The following is a 24,678-nucleotide window of genomic DNA, read 5'->3' on the forward strand; positions in this document are numbered from 1 at the left end:
CTTGTTTCCGCTTCAAGTAATTTATAAAACTTTTCCATGTGACCTAATGTTTATTAACAGTTTCTAAGGATCGTAAACTAGTCTTTTAGAAAGATTCATTTTAAATATTCGTTATTGTTTTTTGAATAATAAATATGGAGAGCGAAAATGCCTGGTACTGGAGCCCTGCCTGACTCCATTACCTGTACAAAAATACGCAAATCGTTGCTAATTAGGTATATCCGGCCACGTTGCATATTTGCCTCCTATGGACATATCTGTTTTCAAGATGATAGTGCAACCAACAATACCACCAAATATGTTCACGTGTGGCTTGAGGAGTACAAGGAAGATTTGCCCTGCCCAATCATCGGATCTCATTCCCATCTATTGGATGAACTGGGAAAACTCTCCTTAGTTCTTCCTCCTGTCGCTTTTGAACACCTTGTTGATTCCGTGCCACCTCTGCCTAATGGCTCATTGTTACAGCGCTAAGCAGTGAACTGATTATCTGTCACCTTATTGCGAAAGACAGCAGATTTAACTCGATGTAAATCCAATAATGATTTTTTTTACGCTTATACGTTAAACGATGTCGTGAACCTTGAATGGCTCAAAGAGCATTTCAACTGTCAAGAACTGGAACGTCTTCTACACATGACTCCGGATATCGTGGGTGTTATCGTGTTAATATAGCTCTCGGTAAGGTTAGAATAAGAACAGTTGTCACATTAAACAAAGCCCTCTTGGGTAGCGTTGGTAGGATCGCCCTCCTCCTCACAGCGGGTGGAAAAGACCTCAGTTCGACTCCCGTCGAACTGAGGTCTTTTCGGGAGGAATTTTTATGGGTCTTTTTCGCGATCTCAGGCGAGAGCAGCATGGTTTTTTCTCCTGGAAGTTCGGTTTTTCGTCCAGAAAGCAAAAAAAATCGACCTCAGAACACACGCAGTCTTATTAAAGGAGCAACATGGCTATAGTTGCGATTCTCCTAAACCCTATTACAACAACAACAAAATTAAACAAAGTAACGTTTTCACGTATTCTCCCCTCTCTCTCTCTCTCTCTCTCTCTCTCTCTCAACATTAAACCTGATTTCTTCCATTAGTAGAAAATTTGGTTCTAATTAAGGTGAATCCATCCAACTGATGTTCTAGAATTGTCTAATTTCATTGCAACCTACAGAGCCTTTTCTTTTAAAGTAACGGGAATTTGCAGCACTTTCTTTTCTTAACGCGAATTTGCAGCACGTTCATGCTGAAGCTTACACAATTCCATTTCTTTAAGAGCAACACCGACCTTCGGTCTTTCATGATGGCATGTTTGTCTTTCTCCACTCGTGAAGGTTGACACATAGCATACAAATAGGTTTGCTGTTTGCTCTCTCCTTACATTCGGTTGTCGGTATGTTCAAGGTTTTATTAGTTTTGCTTTGTTATCAGTCTCTTTGCCTACCGATTTTACTAACACTGCTTTATATAGTTTATGCGTCAGGAAGCAAAGAAGGGGTCCAATGAAAAAATAAACACCCAGAAAACGAGGAGGGAAGAAAAAAAGATTGTAATTCACTAAAATGGAATACAAAAAAGTTTAAATAATTTAGGAATTTGGTAAATTCACCGCTTTCATTTCGTTCTTCAAAGATATATGGCTTTGAACACTGATTTAACCTGGTTAACGCGGGGGACCGTGGTTCAAGCGCATATGACTGCTAAATATTGTGATGTTCTTGTATTCTATCCTGAAGACTTCTCTGACCGTATATGGCCTTCTCGGAATATAAATGTAAAATTCATTTTTAAATGTATTTTACATTAAACAAACCGTTTTAAGCTAAGAAAGTTATCAGCGAGATGGACTCTCTGAATTGACTGATAATAGGGAACCAACTATAGAGGACAGTGACATTTTGTGAATAGTTCTTTCTATCCGGAGAGGGTTTTTATTCCTCATTATTAACATGGATGAAACATGAGTTTGTAATTTCAATCCTCAGCGAAATTGCAAAGCAACGGAAATTTCTAGAAAATTTCACATTGCTGCCTCGATTTAAAAATTCGAGTTTTCGCTGCAAAACCCGAGTTTCTGAGAGAAAAAACCATTTTACCCTCGCGTGAGACTGACTAACTCATGTCCACGTTGTCAAAAAGGCCCGTAAAAGTTCCTCCTGTTATTGACGAGACTAGAACGCAAGTCTTTTCCACCCGGTGTGGGGAGGACGGCGATCCTACCAACTGTGCTACACACCAGGGCCCAGGTGATTGTGCAGGCCATGGAAGATGCATAGCCTGTTTCATAATAATAAATCCCTTTATATTGCAATTGGTAGAAATATAAATAATATGGTGTTACATAAAGGACTGATACAATATCCATAACAGCAAATATGCATGCTCCTCAAAGATTGGACAGATGTGTGCATTGGAGCATTGTCATCTTGAAACAAGCATCGTTTGCGGAGAAACAATATTTGCGCCATGGGATGACTTGGTCGCTCAGAATAACAAGGTAATAAGTGGAAATAATTCCCCCACTCAGGATGATGACAGGACATAAAAAATACCACAGGTATTGCAGCCCAAACCATTGTTGATCTTCTTCCATGTTTGATGGATGACACAAAACAGTCAAGATGATGCGCTTCCTTTGGCATTTGCCAAACGTAAACTGTCCCTGATGTTGGACAAAGTGTGAATGATGATTCGTTTGAATACATTAAACAAATCAGCAGTTTTAGTTATGCTACTGCTAAACATGCATCAAAAATTTGACCTCTTTGGAATTCAGACAGGTCGGCCATTTTCTTAATAAACATCAGCTTTCTTCGTGTTTCCTTCACCGTATTACCAGCAAGATACAAAAACCATCTCTGTATGTCCTTAATTACATCATACAGCCAATACAAAAACTACTACTTTTATATCAGGTGTTTCCATTCTTTTGTTCACCCTCTGCAGAACAGAATGATTTTCGTATTTATGCAACCCTTTATATCTTATGCACTGTACAAGGGAACAGGCCGTCACCTGCTTTTAGCTTGTGCTTAACGCCACCTATAGATTTCATACAAAAGGAAATTATTCAGTAAATATATCGTATTCAAAATAGTATACAACAGATACGACGAACTCTCTTAAGAGAGGCTGCCAGTATTTTCTCCTTAAATCTAAGGAGAAAATAGTGGCAGCCAATTTCAGGAGAAGGTTCTTCTGTAACTTATCGATAAAGTTCAAAGGGAAAGAGCGGAAATATATCTAATATCATCATATCCACAGCTAACACAACAGAAACAAAAATTCAGCTGAGTTTTCATCCGTGTATGGAGTAACATTTTCATGCTCGCGCTTTCTTTATTTCAGGGTAGGAAATTTCTTTTCGATATACTCAAAATTGTTTACGTCAAGTGAATTCAAGAATCCATCGCTTTGTTTTCTAAAAATAGAAGAACAAGATATTTAATTTAGTATTGGAGAAAGAAGAATTATAAGACTGTAGTCTTAAAAGGCTCATTTGATTTTACCGAAGAATCAATAGTGACTGGTAATTACTTCTGGGACAAACCAAATTTAAAAATAAAGAGCTAATTATAATCGTTTCAGATTTTTGTGAATTATTTCTTTATATTAATTATTTTTACTCGAAGAATGCTTAAACGCATTCTTTATCAAAGGATATTGATTGATAGAATGATAAAGTTTTCCGGCTTTCTGGAAAAATTTCAATACAAAAACGATATTTTCCACTCTGAATTATTCCCGAAGGTCGCATCAAAAGGAGTATACTTAATACGACCCCCTTGGATATAAAATTTATTTTATATTTCTCAGATAATTTTGAATCTAAGAGAGCATCAAGTCTGGTAGTAAACTGAAGAATAAGAATCTTCTGTCTTATTTGCAAAATAAGACAGAAGATTCCAGAGGTAAATTTTGCAATATTGAAAGAAGGTTTTAGTTGTTGACTTTCTACAAATACCTTTGGTGGAACTATTAAGATTGGCTACCCGATTTTCCATTTTTTTTATAAACCCCTTTCACTCCCGTAACAGACCTATGACAATTATATTAAAAGAAGCAACAAAAGAGGGTAAACCACCTTTAACCATTGCCCTCGTGGTTGGCACAGTTGATATAATCACCGTCCTTCCCCACACTGAATGGAAAAGACCTGAATTCGAATCCCGTCGATGACGTGAGGAATTTTTACTGGCTGCTTTCACAAGGTGACTAATTTAATTGATCTCATACGAGGGCTGCATGGTTTTTTTTGATTCTGGAAACTCTGGTTTTAATTCCAACAAAGTGGCAAATCGACCACAGAACAAACGGAATTTGCAGACAATATACATACGGCATAATGGTCCGAGTCCTTGATTCGCCTAAAATCCAACAACAACAAGAGACTTGGATCAACTTCGACTGACTCCCGTCCTCTTTTGAACTCTGTCGGCCATCTTGCAATAAACGCATAACCGGATGATACTTCCCCCAAACATTCTTTCATAGCCTCCTTTAGTATTTCGGCTCTCGTTGATAAAAAAATAATTGATTATTGAGCTATGTTCTATTTGGGGAATTTTCATTCTTCTACTAACATAAAAAAAGTTAAATTCTATAAACTGCATTAGACATAAACATACAGTTTATCATATTATTTTGTAAGGCATTCCATCAAAGAATAGTAACCTCTCCTTTGATTTATTAATATATTTTATATACTTTGCTCTCAGCACTTTTGGCCACTCCTCGTATTTATAATGACATATATACATATATGATGAACATAAGCTTGATAAAAACAATTAAATTAACCTTGCGGTTCACAGTCAGGAGGGTGAATAACCCGTGACAATTCAGTCCAAAGGAGAAGTAAAGAATCAGTCACAATAAGGTTCCGAACAGACAGTCTCTCCTACGAAGATAAGCCGATGATCCGATTTCGTGACATATTACACCACGATTCAACTTTCTGATCACGTAATTGTGTTCCATTAATCTCATGCAACGTTTCCGCAGAAGGAACGTGGCTACTTTGGCGTTTGACATAATCAATAAATGAGTTAGGTTGGGTTATTTAGATTAAACACCAAAGAAAACTGAGGTGTCAGCATAGTTCCTGTTATTTTGAAAAAAAGGTGCGCCTTCTATTCGGTTTGCCTGTTCTTGGGATGAAAAACCATTAGTCCAGAGGACAAATGAAACCACATCTAATCGTCAAAAATATCGATGGGTCTTGGGCGTCCATAACTGACCCAAAAATTGTCCCACCTATGTTGCATTGTGGTGCATAATTTGGGCTATTTAACCAATTCTACTAACTGTGCGACGATTCTACTAACTGTGCTACCCACGAGGACGTGAAACTTTCGTTTCACGCCCTCGTGGGTAGCACAGTTATAGAATCGTCGTTCTTCCCCACACCGTGTGGAAAAGACTTGAGTTTGAATCCCGTCGATGAAATTAGGAAATTTTATGAACTTTTTAGACAACATGACTGGCTTAGTCGGTCTCAGGCGAGAGAGCCATGGATTTTTCTCTCGGAAACCCGGGTATTTCATCCAGAACATCGACCACAGGACACACAAATACAATTTACAAACATAATATATATGGCGCAACATGGCCGAAGTTGCTGATGAGCCTAAACCCTACAAAAACAACTTTCGCTTCACCCCTTTTGCATATTTGACTGAAGTAAGAAACCCGAACTTCTTCCACCGAAATTTGATGCGTCTTTTTTTATTCTATGATCTGTTTGCCTGTTCTGCCGAATGAAACAAGCTCAAGAGAGGTGGGAAGGGGTTGTAAACACGCCCACAGTCGAATAATTCGGCCAAATAGTCTTGAACATATTCAAGATAGTATGGAGCTACTATATCGTTTATTGCATTGATACACAGACTTTTTATTCTCAAATTGCGAATGAAGATGATAATTTTAGTTGCAATTTGCGACCAAAATTGCATTTTCTGGAATGGTAGTGTTTGGACGGTGTTCCAATTTTTGTTTAGCTTTGTTTTGCTAAAAGTTTCTACTTTGATTTCAATGGAACAGAACATTTCCACAGGTCGATATTCACACACTAGGCGACCCTTTTGTGTCGTCCACTCTGAAAGCCTTCTCTTGCTTTGCTCTAACATTTTAGTGAAGAAGCAGCTTTATTGAACTTCTCTAAAATTCTAGTTCTTGTTTCCTCATAAAGTCCCTGGTCTCTTGCACGATTAGGGACTCATACACGTGCGATTAGTGTTTTGTATGTCGTAAACTCATTCACGTACGCCATGTTTTGAGATATACCTGGAAATATAGTAAAAAGAGCATTAATATTTCATAAGGAGACTTTATGCCTCGTCTTTTCTGTACTGCATTATCCAGACATTTCGCTGAACTTTTACGTCCTGTGTCCCATCACTAAGATTGTTACTAAATATAAAACTTATGCAATTACTGTCCATTATAATAAAAAGACCGAAGTACCTTAGAAATGCAATTATCCTTCATATGGAGTATTTCATATTTATATCTGAGTATATTCAGAAAATAGTGAGGGAAGTTGAGGTAGGTTAGGCGTCAATTGTGAAGGCCATGGGGTGTCAGTATATTTGTAATTGACTGAATTCTTCGGTCGGTTTGCCAATTTTTGGACAAAAAAACCAGACTGAGTTTTCGGGAGAAAAACTGAGCAACAGATATTCTCACAAGGAATCGTTCTTAATGCAGAATACACAGTGTAAGTGTGCTCACCCAAAACTCAAGATAGGAAGACATCTTTTAAAATTTTGATTATGCAATGATATCACCTTGATGAACTTCTCATTTACAAACGATTGCATCTCCATAAAATCAATATTTTTAATATTATTTATTGCTTTACAGACTTCGCTTTATTCAAAGTTCCTAGTGCGAGGATAAACATTTTCTCTTTTAATCTCTCCTAGACTGTTTGCTAAACGAATTACAGGGTGAAGTCGATGTCAGTGGCAAACATTTATCTGTAAAGAACTAACTCTCCGTTATTTGTGGTAATTAGATCATAAAACCGAAAGTTCATGGCTGATGATTTATTTCGTTTCCCTCACAGGAGCGAAAATCAGGGCATCTTTACAATACTTAACTTTTATTGGCAGTAAGGCAATTATCTTGGTTTCCAGCAGCAATCACAACTTTCATGCTCAGTGGACTCTCGCGAGCACTTTATCGGTGTGCAAAACGTGCAATCGGAGTTTGTGTACGTTCCTCTCGGCATGATTAAACCCCAGATATTTATTCTATAGAAACTTCGTGATTGATTTTAGTCGTATATCTGCTTTTAGTAGAAAAGGGATCGAAGCTAGCGAAGGACGCAGCAAGGTTATATGAGAATTACGTCCAACGGATTTATTATTATGAGCAAGTCGAACGTATTGTATGCTTGTGGCAAAAGAATGCGTATCTTTAATTAAAAGTTGGGATTTAAGTAACTCCGTTAGAAGGATTTATGTAAGAATTCTGTAAGGATTATGTAAATTCTTTCAGGCTAATAATTATTTGGCTAACGATCCTTTCTGGTAGTTAAAAAGACCAGGGATTTTATACAGAACTCTTCTTTTACACAAATACAATAAGCTGTGAATTAACCGCAGTATAATTCTAAATACAGTATACTAGTCGAATTTAATTGTCTGAAAACTGAGTATGTAATGGTTGGTACTACATTTCCTACTTATTATTCCACAGTAACCTGTTCTATTCGTCAGAAGAAATCTGGGGCGGTTCCGGAGGGGAAAAAGAACACAGCCACACCCTTGAGAAAGCAAGTAGCTCAAAAACAAATGTCATAGCCATTTGAATTGCAAATGTGCTGGAAGCGTTATACAGCATGGTCAACTGTTGCCTGAAACGTGGAACTTTGGAAACATGCCTCGAGAAGCTTTTCTTCACGTCAGTCAGAAACTGATATTACCTCGCTTTTACGTAATTCTATAACCAGAAGTCACAAAGATATATGTTTTGAGACCAGGTGCTCGGATCTCGAAGAATAGTGGTACAATTACAGATACCAGACTAAAATTAGTCACTTGCGTAATTTTTCAATCAAAATGTGGAATCCATCCCTTAACATGAAATTTCTACATCAATTTTCGTTAATATGAAATCAGTTAGTTAGTTTATATCAATATTAGACCATTCTGAAATCAAATGTTCCAGTAATTCATTTAGGTTTCCTGGATGGTGTCGTGTTTTCACTTCCCGTTCAAGGTAGTCTCATACGTTCTCTGTAGGATTTAAGTATAGTTGGCTGGACAGTTTAAATGTCCTACCATTATCTCGTGTTCTTCGTGGCAGTTTAAAAGACCTGTGAACCCGGACAGTTGTCATCCTAGAATACAGGAGTATCGAAATCATGAGTGTCTCTCAGATGTTCAGCAAAACGCAAACCCAGATTAACCGGAATTGTATAGCCAACCTGATTCATTTGTTTGATATTTCAACTAGTGATTCAGTTTATTACAGTCAAAACATCCCCAAATCATCACTGATCCACTACCAGCTCGTACACCTTGCGCACAGTCTGAATGAAAGCGCCACTACTTTTCCTGTGGGCGCTATTATTATTACTATTGCTCTTATATTATTTCTCCCTGATTGGGGGTTCCATCTCGTGACGGGTATTGCTACCAAGTACACAGGGTGGTTGTTGTTATGTCTGGTGTTACGGTTGGTCGAGGAACTCTCTGACTATCCTACAGATGTTCAGGATTGCGACTTTCTGGAGTTCCTTGTAGGTGTTCGCTGGGAGACCTATTGCTGCTAGGCTGTTATGTAGGGTCCTTGGCACCATACCTGTGGTTGACAGGATGATCGGGATGGTCGTTACTTGTTGCATATGCCACATCTCTTTGATCTCCTGTCTTACGTTCCCGTACTTCTGATTTTTTCCCCATGGGTTTTTTGCAGGTTGCCAGTGTTCGAATCCCGTCGATGACGCGAGGAACTTTAATGGGCTTTTTTCACTCCGTGGCTGAATTAGTTGGTCTCAGGCGTAGATAGCAAGGTTTATCTCCCCAGTAACTGGGGTTTTTTCGTCCAGCAAAACAGGCAAATCAACCATAGAACATACGCAATTTACAGACACAAATACGGGTTAATGTATTTAATTACGGGCAACCCTAAAATAATAATAATTAAAATAAATATGGTGCAAGGATGCCTGAGACTTATGCTGCACCAACCAAAAAAAAATTCCCCAGTTACCCTGAGAGAGAGAGAGAGAGAGAGAGAGAGAGAGTCAAAAGTAGAAGTGAATCACCAAGAAGAAAAGAATGATGATATCCAGCTCAGGAGCAGCCTGGGCGTGCCAAGCCCATACTCACCAGATGTGGTCCCCTGGGTCTAGCATCATTAGAGTATTGGTAAAATCTTAATTCTTCAGACCACAATACAGCTTTTCTATCAGCAACAGTCCATTTCCATGCCTTTTAGTGTGCAAAACGTGCACACTAAAAGGCATTAAAAATGGACTGCTTTTTTTGCGTGCAGAAGTTAACGTTGGTTTTTTTCAGAGGACTTTACTCCAGATATCCATGTTACACAATTCTCTTCGCAGTGTTTACTTAGAAATCGGCTGCTGAAGTCCTTGGTTAACTGATTTCAGCATTTATTGCTTTTTTCGAAATCGATTTTCGTTTACTAGACGTGACCACAGTTCTGCCGATGATTTCTAGTTGATTTCGACTCAGCCCTGTCTTTAAAAATCCTCATTGATGTTCTTTCTGAAAACCAGAAAATTCAGCTACTCCTTTAACAGGACCTGCTAAATGCTAACGCTCGCTGACATCTTTCCTGAGTCCGTCTTTCGTGGTAGCAACCCTTGCTTCTTCAGTTACAGCTGGTATACCTGTAAATAGAGAAAACGGGTTAAATTATACTTTAATTTCAGTGCGGTAAGCATACGAGCTTAGAAGATACATCTGCTAAATCTGTTATGGGGTCTATTTATTACAATTTCTTAAATGCAATTACAATTTATATTTACGGTATTAAAATTTCTTACAGACAGTCATATTGTCTGTAAGAAATTCTGTGAACCCACAAAAAAACATGCAATGCGGGCATCGGAGAGGTCCATAATTATGGGCATCCCCAACGTCTAATAATTATGGAGATTCACCCTGCCGCTTACCTTTGCGAGGAGAAATAATGGCCCTCATCGGAGAGATAAGTAAATAATAAATAAATATTCATTTATTGCAAATACAGCAAGCCCATCACAGCACATGGCTAGGGGCAGATAAGAATACAGAGGAAATGATATAAAGTATATGTACATAGCAGATTTTATATAGATATTGACAATGGCTAGGAATTTTAGTTATGAATTTAAAAAATTGTAGAACAGGGCATTTAGTTTTCAGCTGCCATTACTGGGTTGGATTATTTTTCTTCATTTCATCGGAGATCTGACTCCTGTAGGCTTCAGAGTTGATTAACCTGTTGCAATCAATGTTGTGATGATTTATGAAGTGAAGAGATGCATTGGGGAACATCAACGGTCCATAAGATGCTTCAAGGTCATCTGTCATTTGCTTGTAGTTTAGCCAGAAACCTAGAGCAAAGTGGGTGCATTGCTGGGGTGTGATTAGACTGGTGCTGCAGATGGATTTTTGAAATTCTTTTAAGGAACTCTTTGCAGAAGCGCTCAAAGCACTCTGCGGGCTGTTGCCCATGAAGTGTCTTGTTGTCGAGACACCGTCTAGCAGCGGGCGAGTGTACATATCGTGCGATACCATCGGCACAGCAACAGCGATTTCGTAAACAACAGCTATCGCAATCGGGCGACGTCCTCTGCCGAGAGCTTCAAAGAAAGGAGCCCTTTTCTTAAGTGTTTTAAGGGAAATGCTCCCAAAAGTGAAGACCAAGGTTATTGTTGTTTTAGTAAAACAGCTTTACCTGGAAAACGCGATATTTAATTTCCAGTATCGTGTTGACGTTTTCGTACTACTGAGGTCATCAACTTTTATCACATCTAAGATGTATGTGCATGTCACTAGGTCATATCACGAGATATACTTTGCATACCTGACTGCATGCAGCGAAGAATGCACCTTAGTGTTACCTTTTTAAAATTTTATTTCTCCCCCTCTCCCCGTTCAGAATAGATCGTTTGGGCATGGCCCAAATTTTGTCAATTCCAAATTTCATCTGAGGCGAGTGATACCCTCGACTGAGACCGAATAACTCGGCCATTGTGAAAAAGACGGCGTTAAAATCATCGCGTTATTGACAGGATTTGAACTCTGGTTTTCTCTACCTAATGCGGGGAGGACTGTGATTATACTAACGGTGCTACCCACGAGGGCACCAGTTCGTCGCTAACATCAGGATGGAATTCGCACTAGACAAAGGTAAAACCACGGACTGCATTAAGGGAAACCAGTCGGCCGAAAGTACCAGCTGAAGATTGGTAAATAGATAGAAACTATAACAAAGGGATTGATTTACAAGTACTGTATCTAGGGATAATGTAGGCACAATAGGTAGAACAGAAGAAGATAAAGACCGTAAAATACTCAGAAGCGTGCTTAAATCAGAGCTAACTGAGCGAAAACAGTAAATCCATAAACACCTGAGTAGTCTCAGTATTAATGTGCTCCTTCGAGATCATCAAATGATCTATCACTGAGCTTGGAGAAAATCATGAGAAGGGCCAGGACAATGACAACGAAGAGCCGACAACACCATCCGAGGTGGTCGTCTAGATCCTGATGATAGCTCGGAAAGACGGAGGAAGGGGATTGTCAGATCTCATCAAACAACACAATAAATCGATTAAAAATCTGAGGAATTACTTCCAAAAAAACAGTGCCAATTTAGCTGGTCATAAGGAAGAAGACAAACGGCAGACCTTGCTCAATATCAATGAGGAGATTCCACCCATCCAGACGAAAGAAACGAAGGCAGTAATATGGGCGAAGAAGGCACTAAAATTGCCTCAATCAGGACTACATAGTGGTATAATGTTTTGGGTTCGGGTGCCACTGGTGGTTTCTCACAACTGCGCCATCATTTCTCGTGTGAAGTAAAAAAACCATAAAAAGAAGAAAGAAGATAATAATAATAATAATATTGACGAATTAAATTTCTTAGTAAAATGATTGAATTTGAATGAAATATTTAATAATTTAAAAATTGAATTAAACATTTAATTAATGATATGAATGCATTTGATGTTTCTTCTATCCACAGATGGGTTTGGTCTTTTAAAACTGGTCCTACTTGGGAGTATTTCGCCTTGCTGATCAAGGTGACCCGCAGAAGTCTGAAAAATATTTCAGAAACTAATGTTCCTAAGTTTTGATAAACTCTTAAGGAGCAGATCTCATGAGGACGTAAAAAAAAAATGCCTTAAGAAAACATAACATCGGGGTCGTCATGGCAACAGAGACATTGGTGGCTCTTAGAGAAATGGTTATAAATCTATTATTTTAGTGGGATATACGTGTGTCATGCTGCACTTACAATAATGACGCTCCACCAATAACCAATTGATTATAAATTAGTTAAAGGTTTCTGTAACGCTAAGAAAAGGGGACAGAAGAATTGAAAATGGTCGGATGACATTTTTTATCAAAATAAAATTAGACCATTTTTTTAACTACTGTCCTACACTTCCACTTCTTCCAGGTTTTCAAGACAATTCGAACACTATGAGACAAGCCGGTGATAAACCGCTGTTGAGTAAAGATAAATAAGCAATATGAGATCAGTTAACACACGAAGTTTCATTAAATGAACGAAGGCACAAAGCCTCATACATTACATACATACAGATAGAGTTAAGGATTTTACCATGCTTCAGGAACGTAGACTATATAACATGCTCTCAAGTAGTCACGCTGAACGTACAATATATTTCCAAAAGAATGCGGATACCCTTGGGATTTAGAAAAGACAAACCATGCCGCCATTTACGTGCCAGCAGTATTAAGGGAAATTTAATTCTATCACGGTAGAATTAAATTGATTAACGAAATACAGAGAATAGGCTGAGGCGCTGCGCTTAGCAATTTCAAATAGGAAGTTCATAACAACAGGATGCCGTATTAGTAATCGATGTTTCTGCCATTGCAGAAAAATTTATCACCCTAGATCAGTGGCATACGTGCTGCTGGCCATCGCGCGTAGGTAGCACAGTTGATAGAATCGCCATCTTCCTCACACCTGGTGGAAAAGTCCTGAGTTCGAATCCCATCAAGGACGCAGAGAATTTTTATGGACCTGTTTCACAACTTGGCTGAGTTAGTCTCAGGAGAAGTTATCATGGATTTTTCTCCCGAATTCGGGTTTTTCGTCCAGCAAACAGCAAATCGACAACAGAACACACGGAATTTTGGCCCAATTCGACAATGTGCAATATAGCCTAAGTGGCTGATGGGCCGAAAACCATACAATAAAAACATGCCAAAATCAGCAGCTGAATTGACCGTTGTGCTGAAGGAGGAATGGATTACAACAGCGCCTTCCGCTTATCAAATTTGGTTTAGAGTTTATTGATGATGATACAATGAGCAATTATGGACAAAGGTGGACCTCAATCACACACACAGTGGTGAGCACATAAATATCCTCATTGGACAACTTATTGAGAACACCATATCTTAGCAATGGCTACCAATAAACATTGCCAGAAATCTCTTACCATACATCGCTGACGGTAAAATGGGCCATTAACGTGATCAAATAGATTTCGAAGGTAGAATATTAGTAACGGATCCTGGAACGTTAACATCAGTACCGTCGGAAAAAAAGGCCGTGGCGGATTGTTCCTCCACATGCCGTCAACGAAAAATGCGTGAAGAGAAAGCAGTGACTGACGTCTTGAAGGTTTTTAAAACCATAAACCCGTGTCTGAGGCCCCCCCCCCCCTGGGTCGCACAGTTGGTAGGATCACCATCCTCCCCACATCGGGTGGAAAAGATCTGATTTCAAATCCCGGTGATGACGTGAGGAATATTATGGGCCGGTTCCACAACGTGGCTGAGTTAGACGTCTCAGGCGAGTGTAGCATGGTTTTTCCTCCCGAATAGATGAAAAACACCGGTTTTTCATCCATTAAAGAGAAAACCGACCGCAGAAGACATAATTTATAGCCAGTATAGATGGAGCAATATGGCCTTAGTTGCTGATGCTCCTAAAACCCTACTACTACCCTATCTGAGACTGAATTTGTAAAAATGATCGAACAGGAAAGCCCTGTGCTTCTACGAAATATCTCAAATAGAACTGATAAGAAACTACAAATGTATAAATACACTTCCATACAGGATCTCAGAGGTACACGCAGTATTCCTTATTCAAAATTCTCAGTTATTGGCGAGAAGATTAATACTTTTCATAATTATTTATTTCATTAAAAAAAGTTAGTTCTAAAATTTGAGGCCAGGTGGTGTCGCTGCTTTATTTTCAAACGTCAAATCGAGCTGCTTTTAAGTTCCACGTTTCAGTTGTTTTATCATGCCAGGATTTTGAAAGGTGGTTTAATAGTGCGTTTTCCATCTCGGAGAAGTTATGTCTTCTGAAGCCATTTTATTTATATTTCTGAGTTTGTTGTTAGCTTTTAAATTCATAAACAGATGGCTTTATTTCAGCAATTTTATGTTTTTTTGTTTTGTATTATTTTGTTTTTACGTCAATGTTGTTTCTTATCACCTATTCGATGGGTCGCTGTTCAACTACTTGTCTCGCGTGTTTTTAAAACTCTTTACAATGTCATTCCTGTGGGTTCAGCTTTGAAACCAAATCTACTTTGGCATAATGGATTCAATGGCTGCGATCTTTTTATTAATTTCAGGTGAGTAGTGTAGTTTTAAGAGAATTTTTTTGGCTTTGTTATTTGATTTACAATAGTTAATAGAATTGATAATTATCCATACCTACTTTCGTTATCCTACCCCTCCCCCCACACCCCCCACTTGAAAGGTTTTCGTTCAATATTCCTGTCTGACGCCAGAAATACGTCGGGCAGGAAAATTGCCTAGTTTTTTTAATGTGATTTGCAATACAAAAACTGTGTTGGTAAGTGCCATTATGGGATTCATTGTCATTGGGATAATACCAAAACAACTTCGTTGCTGCTTGGATAGTATCTGTTATACTTTTGGAGTTATTTATGGCAGTGACGGAATTATCACTGCTGGATGATTCCAGCAGTGATCAAATGAAGATCTTTGCAAGATTTATGATACCACGCTTTGGAATTACAAGTGTGGTACATTTGTAATTCCAAAGATGTTGAGGCACCGAAGAAACTGCCTATTTTATATAAATTATTCAAATATTATAGAGGGACTTCAGAGATAGTTGAAGTGAACGCAGGATAAATGAAGCCGCGAAATGTTGGCGGGGGGGGGTATTTACGATGTTACCCTCAAACTAAATCATTGAATTTGAATGAGGATTGGGAGGGGGTAGGATAGAGCTTAGCACACGACTTGCTTACCTTGAAGATCCTTTGAACTGTTTATCGTAATGTCTGAAAAAAGAACTTACTGAATTTTGGTCATTGGACATCGGTTTCTATGTTATCAAAGAGATTGACTAACCATACCCTTGATTGAAAAAAGACTTCGTGTCATTAAATTTCACTATGAAAAGGTGTACGCTTATTCAAAACAGCACGGGAAGGAGGCTACATGTTTTCATGACTTTAATCTTTCGCTTCAGCAATGAGGGTATGAGGAAAAAGTTACTGTGTAGATCAAGGGATGGATGAGTGGCAGAAAACAGAGGGTGATTATAAATGGTACTGCACTGCTTGGACTAATGTTATTAGTGCAGTTCGTGGAAGTTCATCGCTAGGCTCCCTTATTGTTTACTGTATTTATTAAGGATGTTAATGGAGGGAGGTATATCAAGCGTATTGTTTAATTTTGTAGATAAGGGTTGTTAGGGTAGTTAATGACGGAATCAAGGCTTACTTCTGCAATAAGACATAGATAATAGGCAGGTGGGCTTAGAAGGGAGAATTGCAGTTTAACTTTGGTAATGCAGCAGTAATCACGAAATAACATACCCATTAGCTGATAACATAATCGGGAAAGTAGAAAATGAAAGGGACCTAGGAGTAATTCTACGATACAGCTCATGGGGGTTCTATCAATGATATACAGACCCAGCACCGAACCCTGTTTACTCCACAGGGTTCGGTGTTGGGTCCACTGTTGTTTTGTATATTTATCAATGATATTGACGAAGGTATATCAGGCTTAATGTCGAAGTTTGCAGATGATACAAAGTTGGCAGGGTTGTTAATGACAGTAATGGCAGTGTGCTACTGCAACAGGATCTAGATAATTTGGGCAGATGGGCTAAGTAATGGTAACTGAAGTTTAACCTTGACAAATGCAAAGTACTGCATATGGGTAGAAGTAACCCCAGAGAAACGTACCAAATGTGTGGTACTACACTTAAGGTGGTAGAAAATGAAAAAGACCTGGGAGTAATTGTGCAGGCAGATATGAAGTTTTCTGAGCAATGCAGACAGGCTGCCAGGGCAGGTCATGGGGTTTTGTCAATGATATAAGGAATTTTGGTAGCAGGGAAAAGGAGGTGGTTGGTCAGGCCACGCCTTCAGTACTGCGTACAGGTCTGGAGGCCGGCGTTTTAGGAAGGATGTAGATTTGCTTGAACGTGTACAGAAAAGGGCAACAAGAATGGTGAGGGGAATAAAAGGATCCTCTTACTAAGAGAGGCTTAAGTACTGCAAATTGCAGTGACTGGAGATTAGGCACCTGCGCGGTGATCTAATTGAGGTGTATAAGGCCTTGAATGGGTTGAGCACGCTGAATTCTGATGGGATCCTTCCACTTGTTCAGATTACGAACCTAAGGGGCCATAAATTCAAATTAAGAAAGGACAGATGTCGAATAGATGTGCGGAAATTTGCCTTTAGCCAGCGAGTGGTTAATTGCTGGAACAAACTTCCATTTGCCGTTGTGGAAGTTGATACGTTGAATAAATTTAATGAGGAACTGGACAGGCATTTGGAGGGAATGGTGTGTTTTTTTTTTCCTTTCTTTGGTTGATGCTGCATAAGCTCATACACTTGCTTTCTTGCATCACATGCCGCCACTACTCCTTTGTCAGCAGAGAAAAAGGGTAAAAAAATTTGAGGTCCTAAAGTCTCGACACTTTTTTTATTAGACAACTTGAGCAGTCGAGAGCGGGTCTCAACTACTGAAGTTCTCTGTCCAACAGAAAAAGGGATGATTATTCCATTGTATAAGGCAAGGCTTAGGTCATGTCTTGTGTACTGCATACAGGTCTGGAAGTGTCATTTTAAGAAAAATGTGGATCAACTAGTTTAACGAAGAACTTAACGGGGTATTCCTACCATAGAAGACTTGTAGTTTCCAAGCGTTTAGGAATTAGGTATTTCCGAGGAGAGCTGATTGAAGTGCTAATTTAAGTGTTAAGTGGATTAAGTAAAATTAATGATGGTGGTATTCTAAATATTTCTCAGACAATGCACAAAAGGGGACATATTTCTAAGGTAGTATATTCCAGCCAGTTAGTTGGAATATACTACCTTAGAAATATGGCGCAATTGGTTGTTGGAACGAAGTACTATCGGATTTTGTGAAAGTGGGTAGTTTGAATACATTTAAGGAGGAATTAGACAGTTTTAGCGAGAATAAGTTGTTAAGGTAGTTAGACGTTTTTCTAATGTTTTCTGTTAATTCACTAGATTTAAATTGGGGCAAATTGGAGAATGCAGACGTTATTTCATCTAGACGTTGTAGCAAATTCTGTTGTTGCTTTTGTTATCTACGGTTCACAAAGGCCATTCGTAAGCTTTTATGATTCTTAAGAGCTCAATGAAAAAGTACACTGCTGAACAAAATACCACGAACACATGGAAAACGTGGTATAACTCGCGCAACTTGCAATAACGCCGGGCAAAATTTGGTATGGTACTGTACCATAGAATAACGGTGAAATGAGGAGATAGCGAAAAATTTCGGACAGATATAAGGGACACTTATAGGAGTTGTATAAGAATGACCAAAAAGGTATCCATTACAGAAATCGATACAAGATGCTCGAAAATATGGTCACATGACATCAACACGGTGTATGATCCCCTCTCACGGCTAAACAGGCCCGACAGCCGTGAACCATGCTCGATGCAAGAGGTCTGCAAGATTTTGTGGCAACAAATCCCTTTGTTCCAACAGCGGAGAAATCAGCTCACCAAGTGACCGAGGAGTTGGTTGTCGGCATGCAGTTCGATGCCCAAGGGCTGTCAACACATGCTCGATTGGATTTAAGTCTGTGATCGTGCTGGCCATGGCAGTCTTTGGATATCTTCAGTTTCAAGATATTTCTCCACCATTTGAGCTCTGTGTAGTGATGTTTTCGTGCGTGAAAAGGAAATGTGGGCCAGTCGCACCCCAAAATTCACACACGGGATTTGAGCGTCTCTTCTCGGTACCCTCTCAAAAACATTAAGAGGGATGCGGCCATTGGTCATTATTATTCCGGCACACAACACGAGAACAAAACCTCGACCATAAGTGTCCTTTTATCTGATGTTGTAGGGATGGTAGCGCATTCCTCGTTATCTCCACGTGAAATTATCTGTTTGTAGGCCAAAACATGCTTATCAGAGAACAGAACTGTACCCCATTTGTCATGGCACCAGTTACAACGAGCTCTGTGGCGGCTTGAGGTTGATGGGATGCAGATCATTGGCATCTTGGCGTAGAATTCACTTGAATTGAGCTTTCATATTACAGTCCGGTTGGAAATGTCTTCACCTCTGGCCGCAGCAACCTCAAGAGAATTGATGACATCACATCATAGGGTTCCATGTCTTTTCTGGTTTACGTAGCCCTCAGGCGATCCTTCCAGTTTTAATGGCGAAACTGCTTTCCATAGTGCCGAGACAACACTGCATAATATAAAGCCAACGTGCCACTTCCGCTTGCGACTACACGGCTTTAAGTCGTTCAATGGCCCGCCATCTCAAAGAATCATCTAAAAGACGATGACTTACACCCTGAGTACGGAGATGTGGCACTGAGCAAGCCAAAAATCGGGAATAAAGTGATATGATATGATCGCAACTAGTGTTTTTATGGTATGAATAATTTGCATAACGTTGCGGCTCTGTGAGGTGGTAGATCGACTTCTATTGGACACTGAATTTGCATACCAGATACAGACGGCAGAAAGGCTATCGGCATGTTAAACTCTGTTCTGTGGAGCAAAAATATCCTAAATAAAACAAAAACTTATATTTCAAACGATTGTACAAAGTCTTCTATTGTATGGAGCGGAAACCTTGACATTGAATAGGCGAGCGGAAAACAAATTGCTTTCCACAGAAATGGATTTTTGGAGACGCTCAGCAAGAACTTCTAGAAGAGACAGAAAACGGAATGAAGACATAAGATTAAAAATGGAAGTGAAAACGACTATTATTGACACCATCAAAGAAAATCGTCTAACATGGTATGGACATGTAAAACGGATGCAAGAAAACAGATATCCAAAGGCTATCCTGGAATTGGTACCTCCTGGGAGGACAAGAAGAAGACCTAGGAGGATGGATGGAGTACGGGATTGCATGACAGCCCGAGGCTTAACCGACCAAGACACCTTGAACCGCACTTTATGGCGGAAAAAAAATTCCTAACAAGAAATACCTTGTAGGCTGAGGAAACCCATTGTAAATGGAAACACTCCTCTTGAAGAAAATGCCTATTATATCGAATATTCGCCTTCGGCGAACTGTTCACATTAAAATATTCATAAAAAACATTTTTGTTCAATTAATTTTGTCGAGTTGTGTATAAATACGATTGATTCGCCTTTCTTCCATACAGTGCCTAAATCCTAAGTCCTGCCGTTTCGATTTATCACTTTGAAGGAAACAGTTTTATTCAGCATCCTTTCCTAGGGTCCAGCTGAAAATCTCTTCCCGTTGTGAAGAACAGAATTTAGAAATCGACTTCATTCTTCGAGGCCAAGATCAACTCTTATTTTAGTCCCCATAAAAAAAAAAAACCATAATAAAGAAAATACGACGATATCTTCTCTCAAAGATACTATTGAATGGAGTGAGGTGATTCAAAGAGTCTTATCTGTTGATTTTAAATGGCGGAAAGGTACTTTGCCTTTCGGCACTGTGAACCATAGATCAATAATTCTGGGTACAGAGGTCTCGACTTCTTTGCAGTGACGAAGTGCGCTGGGAGATATTCAGCTCCGTCTACCGCACCACAAAATTTGGAATGGTGCTACGTTATTTATTGACTTGAATTTCATACTTTCGGAGCTAAGAGCAATTAGAATAATTTGTCCTTCCACAGCGTGTAGAAAAGTCCTAAATTCAAATACTGTTCCAGTTGGTGAACCGTTTATATGGTGAGGGTTATGCCCGCTTTCAGAAAACGCAGGTTTCCATCCCGAAAACAGTGGCAAACCGACCGTGGAATATTCACAATACCGAAACGATGCCACTTCGGAGACATTTGACGACTGATTTTCTGATTAAGGAGATATGTAAATACGCAAGTTTCTGGCCATGATGTCTGGCGCAAATGCATAGAATAGGATTGGCACAAGAGACGTATTGTGTTATATATGATCATCCCTACAAGAGTAGTGTTCTGTCTCGCTTTGGATATAGCTATACATGATAGCTACCTATTGCAGCATTAAGGTCATTATTATCATTCCACGGTGAAAACCGGCTAGGTCATGGCGCTTGTTCGCTTTCCCTTTCAAACGCAGGTAAATGATTACCGGAAATTAGAATATTTAATGTGTTCTCAATCGTTTTAACAGATTGACTTTCATGTACAGTGTAATAAGAGATCGATGAATGTTTGCCAACAGGCGCTAAATTTGCAGTCAGTCCATAATAAAAGAATTGAACATGCCCGGTACGTAAAAATACTGAAAACATTAGGAATTTAAAAAAATATAAATATCACTTTTGAAACTTTTTTTTTTTTTTTTTTTTTTTTTCCCTTCTATATAAGGAATACAGCCTTACACACCTCTATCACGTTTATCATAGAAACAGTTCATTGACCTATTCAGCTAGGAACTAACGGGGATTCGCAATTCTTGAATTAGTCAAGAAATACGTCTTCCGATGTCTCAATCCAATACCTCTCTATGCAGCAACTATTTGGTTCTGTGCCCCCAAGTACATTTAAATAACCTCCTCATCCTGGAATAATGTCGCCTGAAATGGCACAACCGGTGTATTGGCAACCAGCACACTATTTCTTGGACCCAACTCAACATCAATCTATAAGTCATTCCATGGAAACAACGGATTGTGGCAGCTAACCTTGCAGTGGCCAGACTAATCGCGGGACGCCTCAGACTCGCTTGATATCACAGACCTGATTAAAACTCCCCGAATTACTGAAAGAAGTCAAGTGGACCCAAGGCTCCCGCTCAGCCTTTGTATCAAAACATCAAAGGCGTGAGACGCATATTTTCCAGGAAATACAGTAGATTTCACTAACAATCTGGCCATCGATCTCGATACGTTCTGCCAGTAGAATGTATACAGAGGCCTGAAACTAATGGACACATACGTCTATCGTTATGGCTTTCAAGAACACCAACGAAAGGGAAGCAGTTAGTGATCCTGCTCCCGTGTCTATTGCACGCTATCTAGTCATTTAAAACAAACCATTTGTACATTAATTTGTAAAAAAAATAGCGTATAGTGTAATACGTAGGCTCGACGTTTAATTAAACTATTTCAGAGGAGTGCCCCTGTACTTAATAACTTATTAGTTATACACATACGCCAAGAAAACCATTTCAATTCTTCCGTGGAGTTCTTCACATAACCGAATAGTTTTTATAAAGCCTTAAGAGTGAACGCTCTTAGTTTATTGTATATTTATCCACTGAAAATGCAACACAGATTTAAATACAAAAAAAAACTTAGTGATAACAATTTTGTTGACCAAAAACGAATGTGATATCCCGAGCAACAAGAGTATCGACAGTTTCTTTCATTATAATTTGTGATAATTCACACTTTTAAGGACCCATTTTAATGAAAAATGGGTCCTTTAAAGTTCTGATGTCGCTAATTTTCGTTTTAGCAGTTCACAATCCCCCAAGGTCCTTCTATAACAGTTTAGTAGTTTCAGTTTGACATAATCTCAATGGTTTTAACAAATAATGAGCAACTGATTAGCACTGGTCCATGGATGAACAGCAAGAAAAAGCTACTGTACTGATAACCGAATAATTCAAGGATTGGAATCACATTTTTTGTTAGTAATCGGCATAGTCAAGAAGATTTCCGTTTAACAACTTTCTTCTCTTGGCAACTTTCTTATAAAGTATGAATAAAGAAAAATCATTAATGCTTGTTTATATTTTAATTTTATCAAAATAATTTAAAAAAAACTCTTCATTCATATTGTTTAAAATGATTAAGAAATTTCGCTGCCTTTGCAAAAGAAAAAAAAGACATTTAAATGTCTTACCACGAAATATTTACAGTTTCTCAGACACCCTACTTATTACCTGTGGGACTAATTAGAACCAGAGCAAGAAAACACGTCCAACTACACTGGCTGCAAAATTCCTCCATTCTTATATTTCTGAGATGTCTGGGTCATGATGAATGAGCACTGGGCCCCAGCTACGCTTCCGAGTGAGGCCCTATTCTATATCAGCACGCGAAGATCCCAGCGGATCTGTTGACGGAAAATGGAACTTTCCTTCCTGTATTGGGTAACATTTGGTTGTTCCCATTTTATATTTTGACAGAATTAGGCCACCATGTCTTGCATACCCAGACTCGATAACAAGTTTTAAAATTTCGGATAAAAAAAGTTTCCATTATAATGGGTGTAAAAGAAACTCAAATGAAGAGGTCTTTAACTCGACCAAGCCTATAAATCTCATATTTAAAGTTAATTATACTCGTAAATATAAGACTACAATATAAACATACATTTATCGATACCTAAAATGTCAAAATATTGCAGTACGGCTCCATAATGGAAGTAATTTCATCCTACCTGTTTTACCAACGTCTTCTGCTCCTAAAACTACAATACTGTAAGGATCCCTTTGCCTGGAGTTGCCACCAAGTTTCAAAAACGGAATTTTTGATTTCGTAGTCATCACAAGTCCAAGGTTGCTGATCAGTTGTAGGAACTATGAACTTTAAGAAATAATGTCCATTCTATGATTTAGAATTAAAGATGGCCAAAGTTCGCTCTGTTAGCCCCAATTCAAAGCTTTACTGCTACGAGACAGAAAAAATCGAGAGATTTTCATACATGAAATATCCAAGATGTGTCATAACGTAAACAAACCGGTATACACGCGTCAGCAGAGCAACAGCCTTCCACCGGCCCTTCTCCCGCTTTATAAAGCAACAGTAGCAGACGACTCTCTAGTAAACGCTATTTCCAGCACGCGTTTCTCTGGAATTTACTGCGCAGCTCAGAGAAAGCGCCATCTCATTACCGCAGCATTCAATCGATACGCTTTTCTGTCCATCTCTCCAGTTGTTTTTATTGGACGTTGCGCTGGAAAATGTAATTTTGATAGCATTTCTTAAAATAAAAAAAACAAAACAACACAATAGTAGTTTAGAAGAATTCGAAGAATGCTTTATACATACGAGGAACACAGATTTTGATTAGTTCAGTAATGCAGGAGATATTCCCTCGTGGGGTGATTGATTGAAATTAATTTTCCGCATCTTTTGACATTGCCAGTTAACGAATTTGAAAGAAGAAATGCTGTTTACCAACCAGTTTAATGGGAAGAAATTGGCTGGTGTGGAGATTTAACTTTTTAGACTGAAAAAAAATGTTTTCCACCTTTCGGAGCTTCCAGCTCTGAATGAAGTGAAGCGTCACAGTAGATAAATTGGAGTATAGATCAGTGATTCTGTTCCTCTTTTAATGGAAAACAACCAAAATAATCGACGACGAAGAAGTGGTCGCTGGAGAAGACTGTCCAGGATAGCGTTGTTGCACATTGGTATAAACAATTCAAATATGGAGGAATCTCAGTACATGAAGAAATCTCAGGAAGCCCAGTAATTGCTGTAACGAGAGAGAGAGAGATGCAAAAATCGTGGCATTAATCCTGGAGGATCACCCTATTAGTGCAAAGAATTACTTGAAGAGTTCCAAATTAGAGTACGGTTTGTGGAGAGCATCATCCATCAACAGTTGCCTATAGGTAAATTGATGGATTTAGAGACTTCTGATCCCTTTCCAGAACGCCTGATCGGTTAGCATATCAAGAAATGGAAAACTTTTAAGAGCTTGGCTTTAAAAGAAGCAGTGACTTCTGAGAAGGCAGTCTCTCCTCCATGATCCTGCCATTTTGATTAATCCTTGTCTTTCAGCGGCTAAATCTTGAAATGAGGCTTATTTTCATGTTAGTGAAGCCTTGATAAGTAAGGATGAAATAAAATTCTATGGAATGATGGACCCAAAGAGCTTTGGTTCATCGTAGAGTAAAATTCATTGTATTACCAAAGTCTTCTCCCTGTAGAGAAAGTGCCAACAGTCCTTCGGTGTTTTCAAAGCTAGATGCCAGTTGTCTTGTGTCATTATCAGGATCTGTGACTCGTATTCATAGATTGCAAAAATTGAATATTTGCTTTGAGCATATTTAGGAGTAGTCCATATAGTACCTGATGGAGTAT

At 38.8% G+C, this 24,678-nt stretch overlaps 1 protein-coding gene across 1 annotated transcript in view; it reads right to left on the reverse strand.

The window, feature by feature from the left end:
* LOC150077488 (ras-related and estrogen-regulated growth inhibitor-like) overlaps positions 1-23,356 on the reverse strand; it is a 152,521-nt gene extending 129,165 nt beyond the window's left edge. The window contains exon 1 of the mRNA XM_090386688.1: positions 23,027-23,356. Coding sequence (XP_090242814.1) covers positions 23,027-23,132 — 106 coding nt within the window. The 5' untranslated portion in view covers positions 23,133-23,356. The remainder of the gene's footprint in view (positions 1-23,026) is intronic.
* Positions 23,357-24,678: the final 1,322 nt, after the last annotated feature.

Source organism: Mastigoproctus giganteus, chromosome 12 (assembly GCF_048544385.1).
Source record: "Mastigoproctus giganteus isolate SK-2022 chromosome 12, ASM4854438v1, whole genome shotgun sequence".
Lineage (NCBI taxonomy): Eukaryota > Metazoa > Arthropoda > Arachnida > Uropygi > Thelyphonidae > Mastigoproctus > Mastigoproctus giganteus.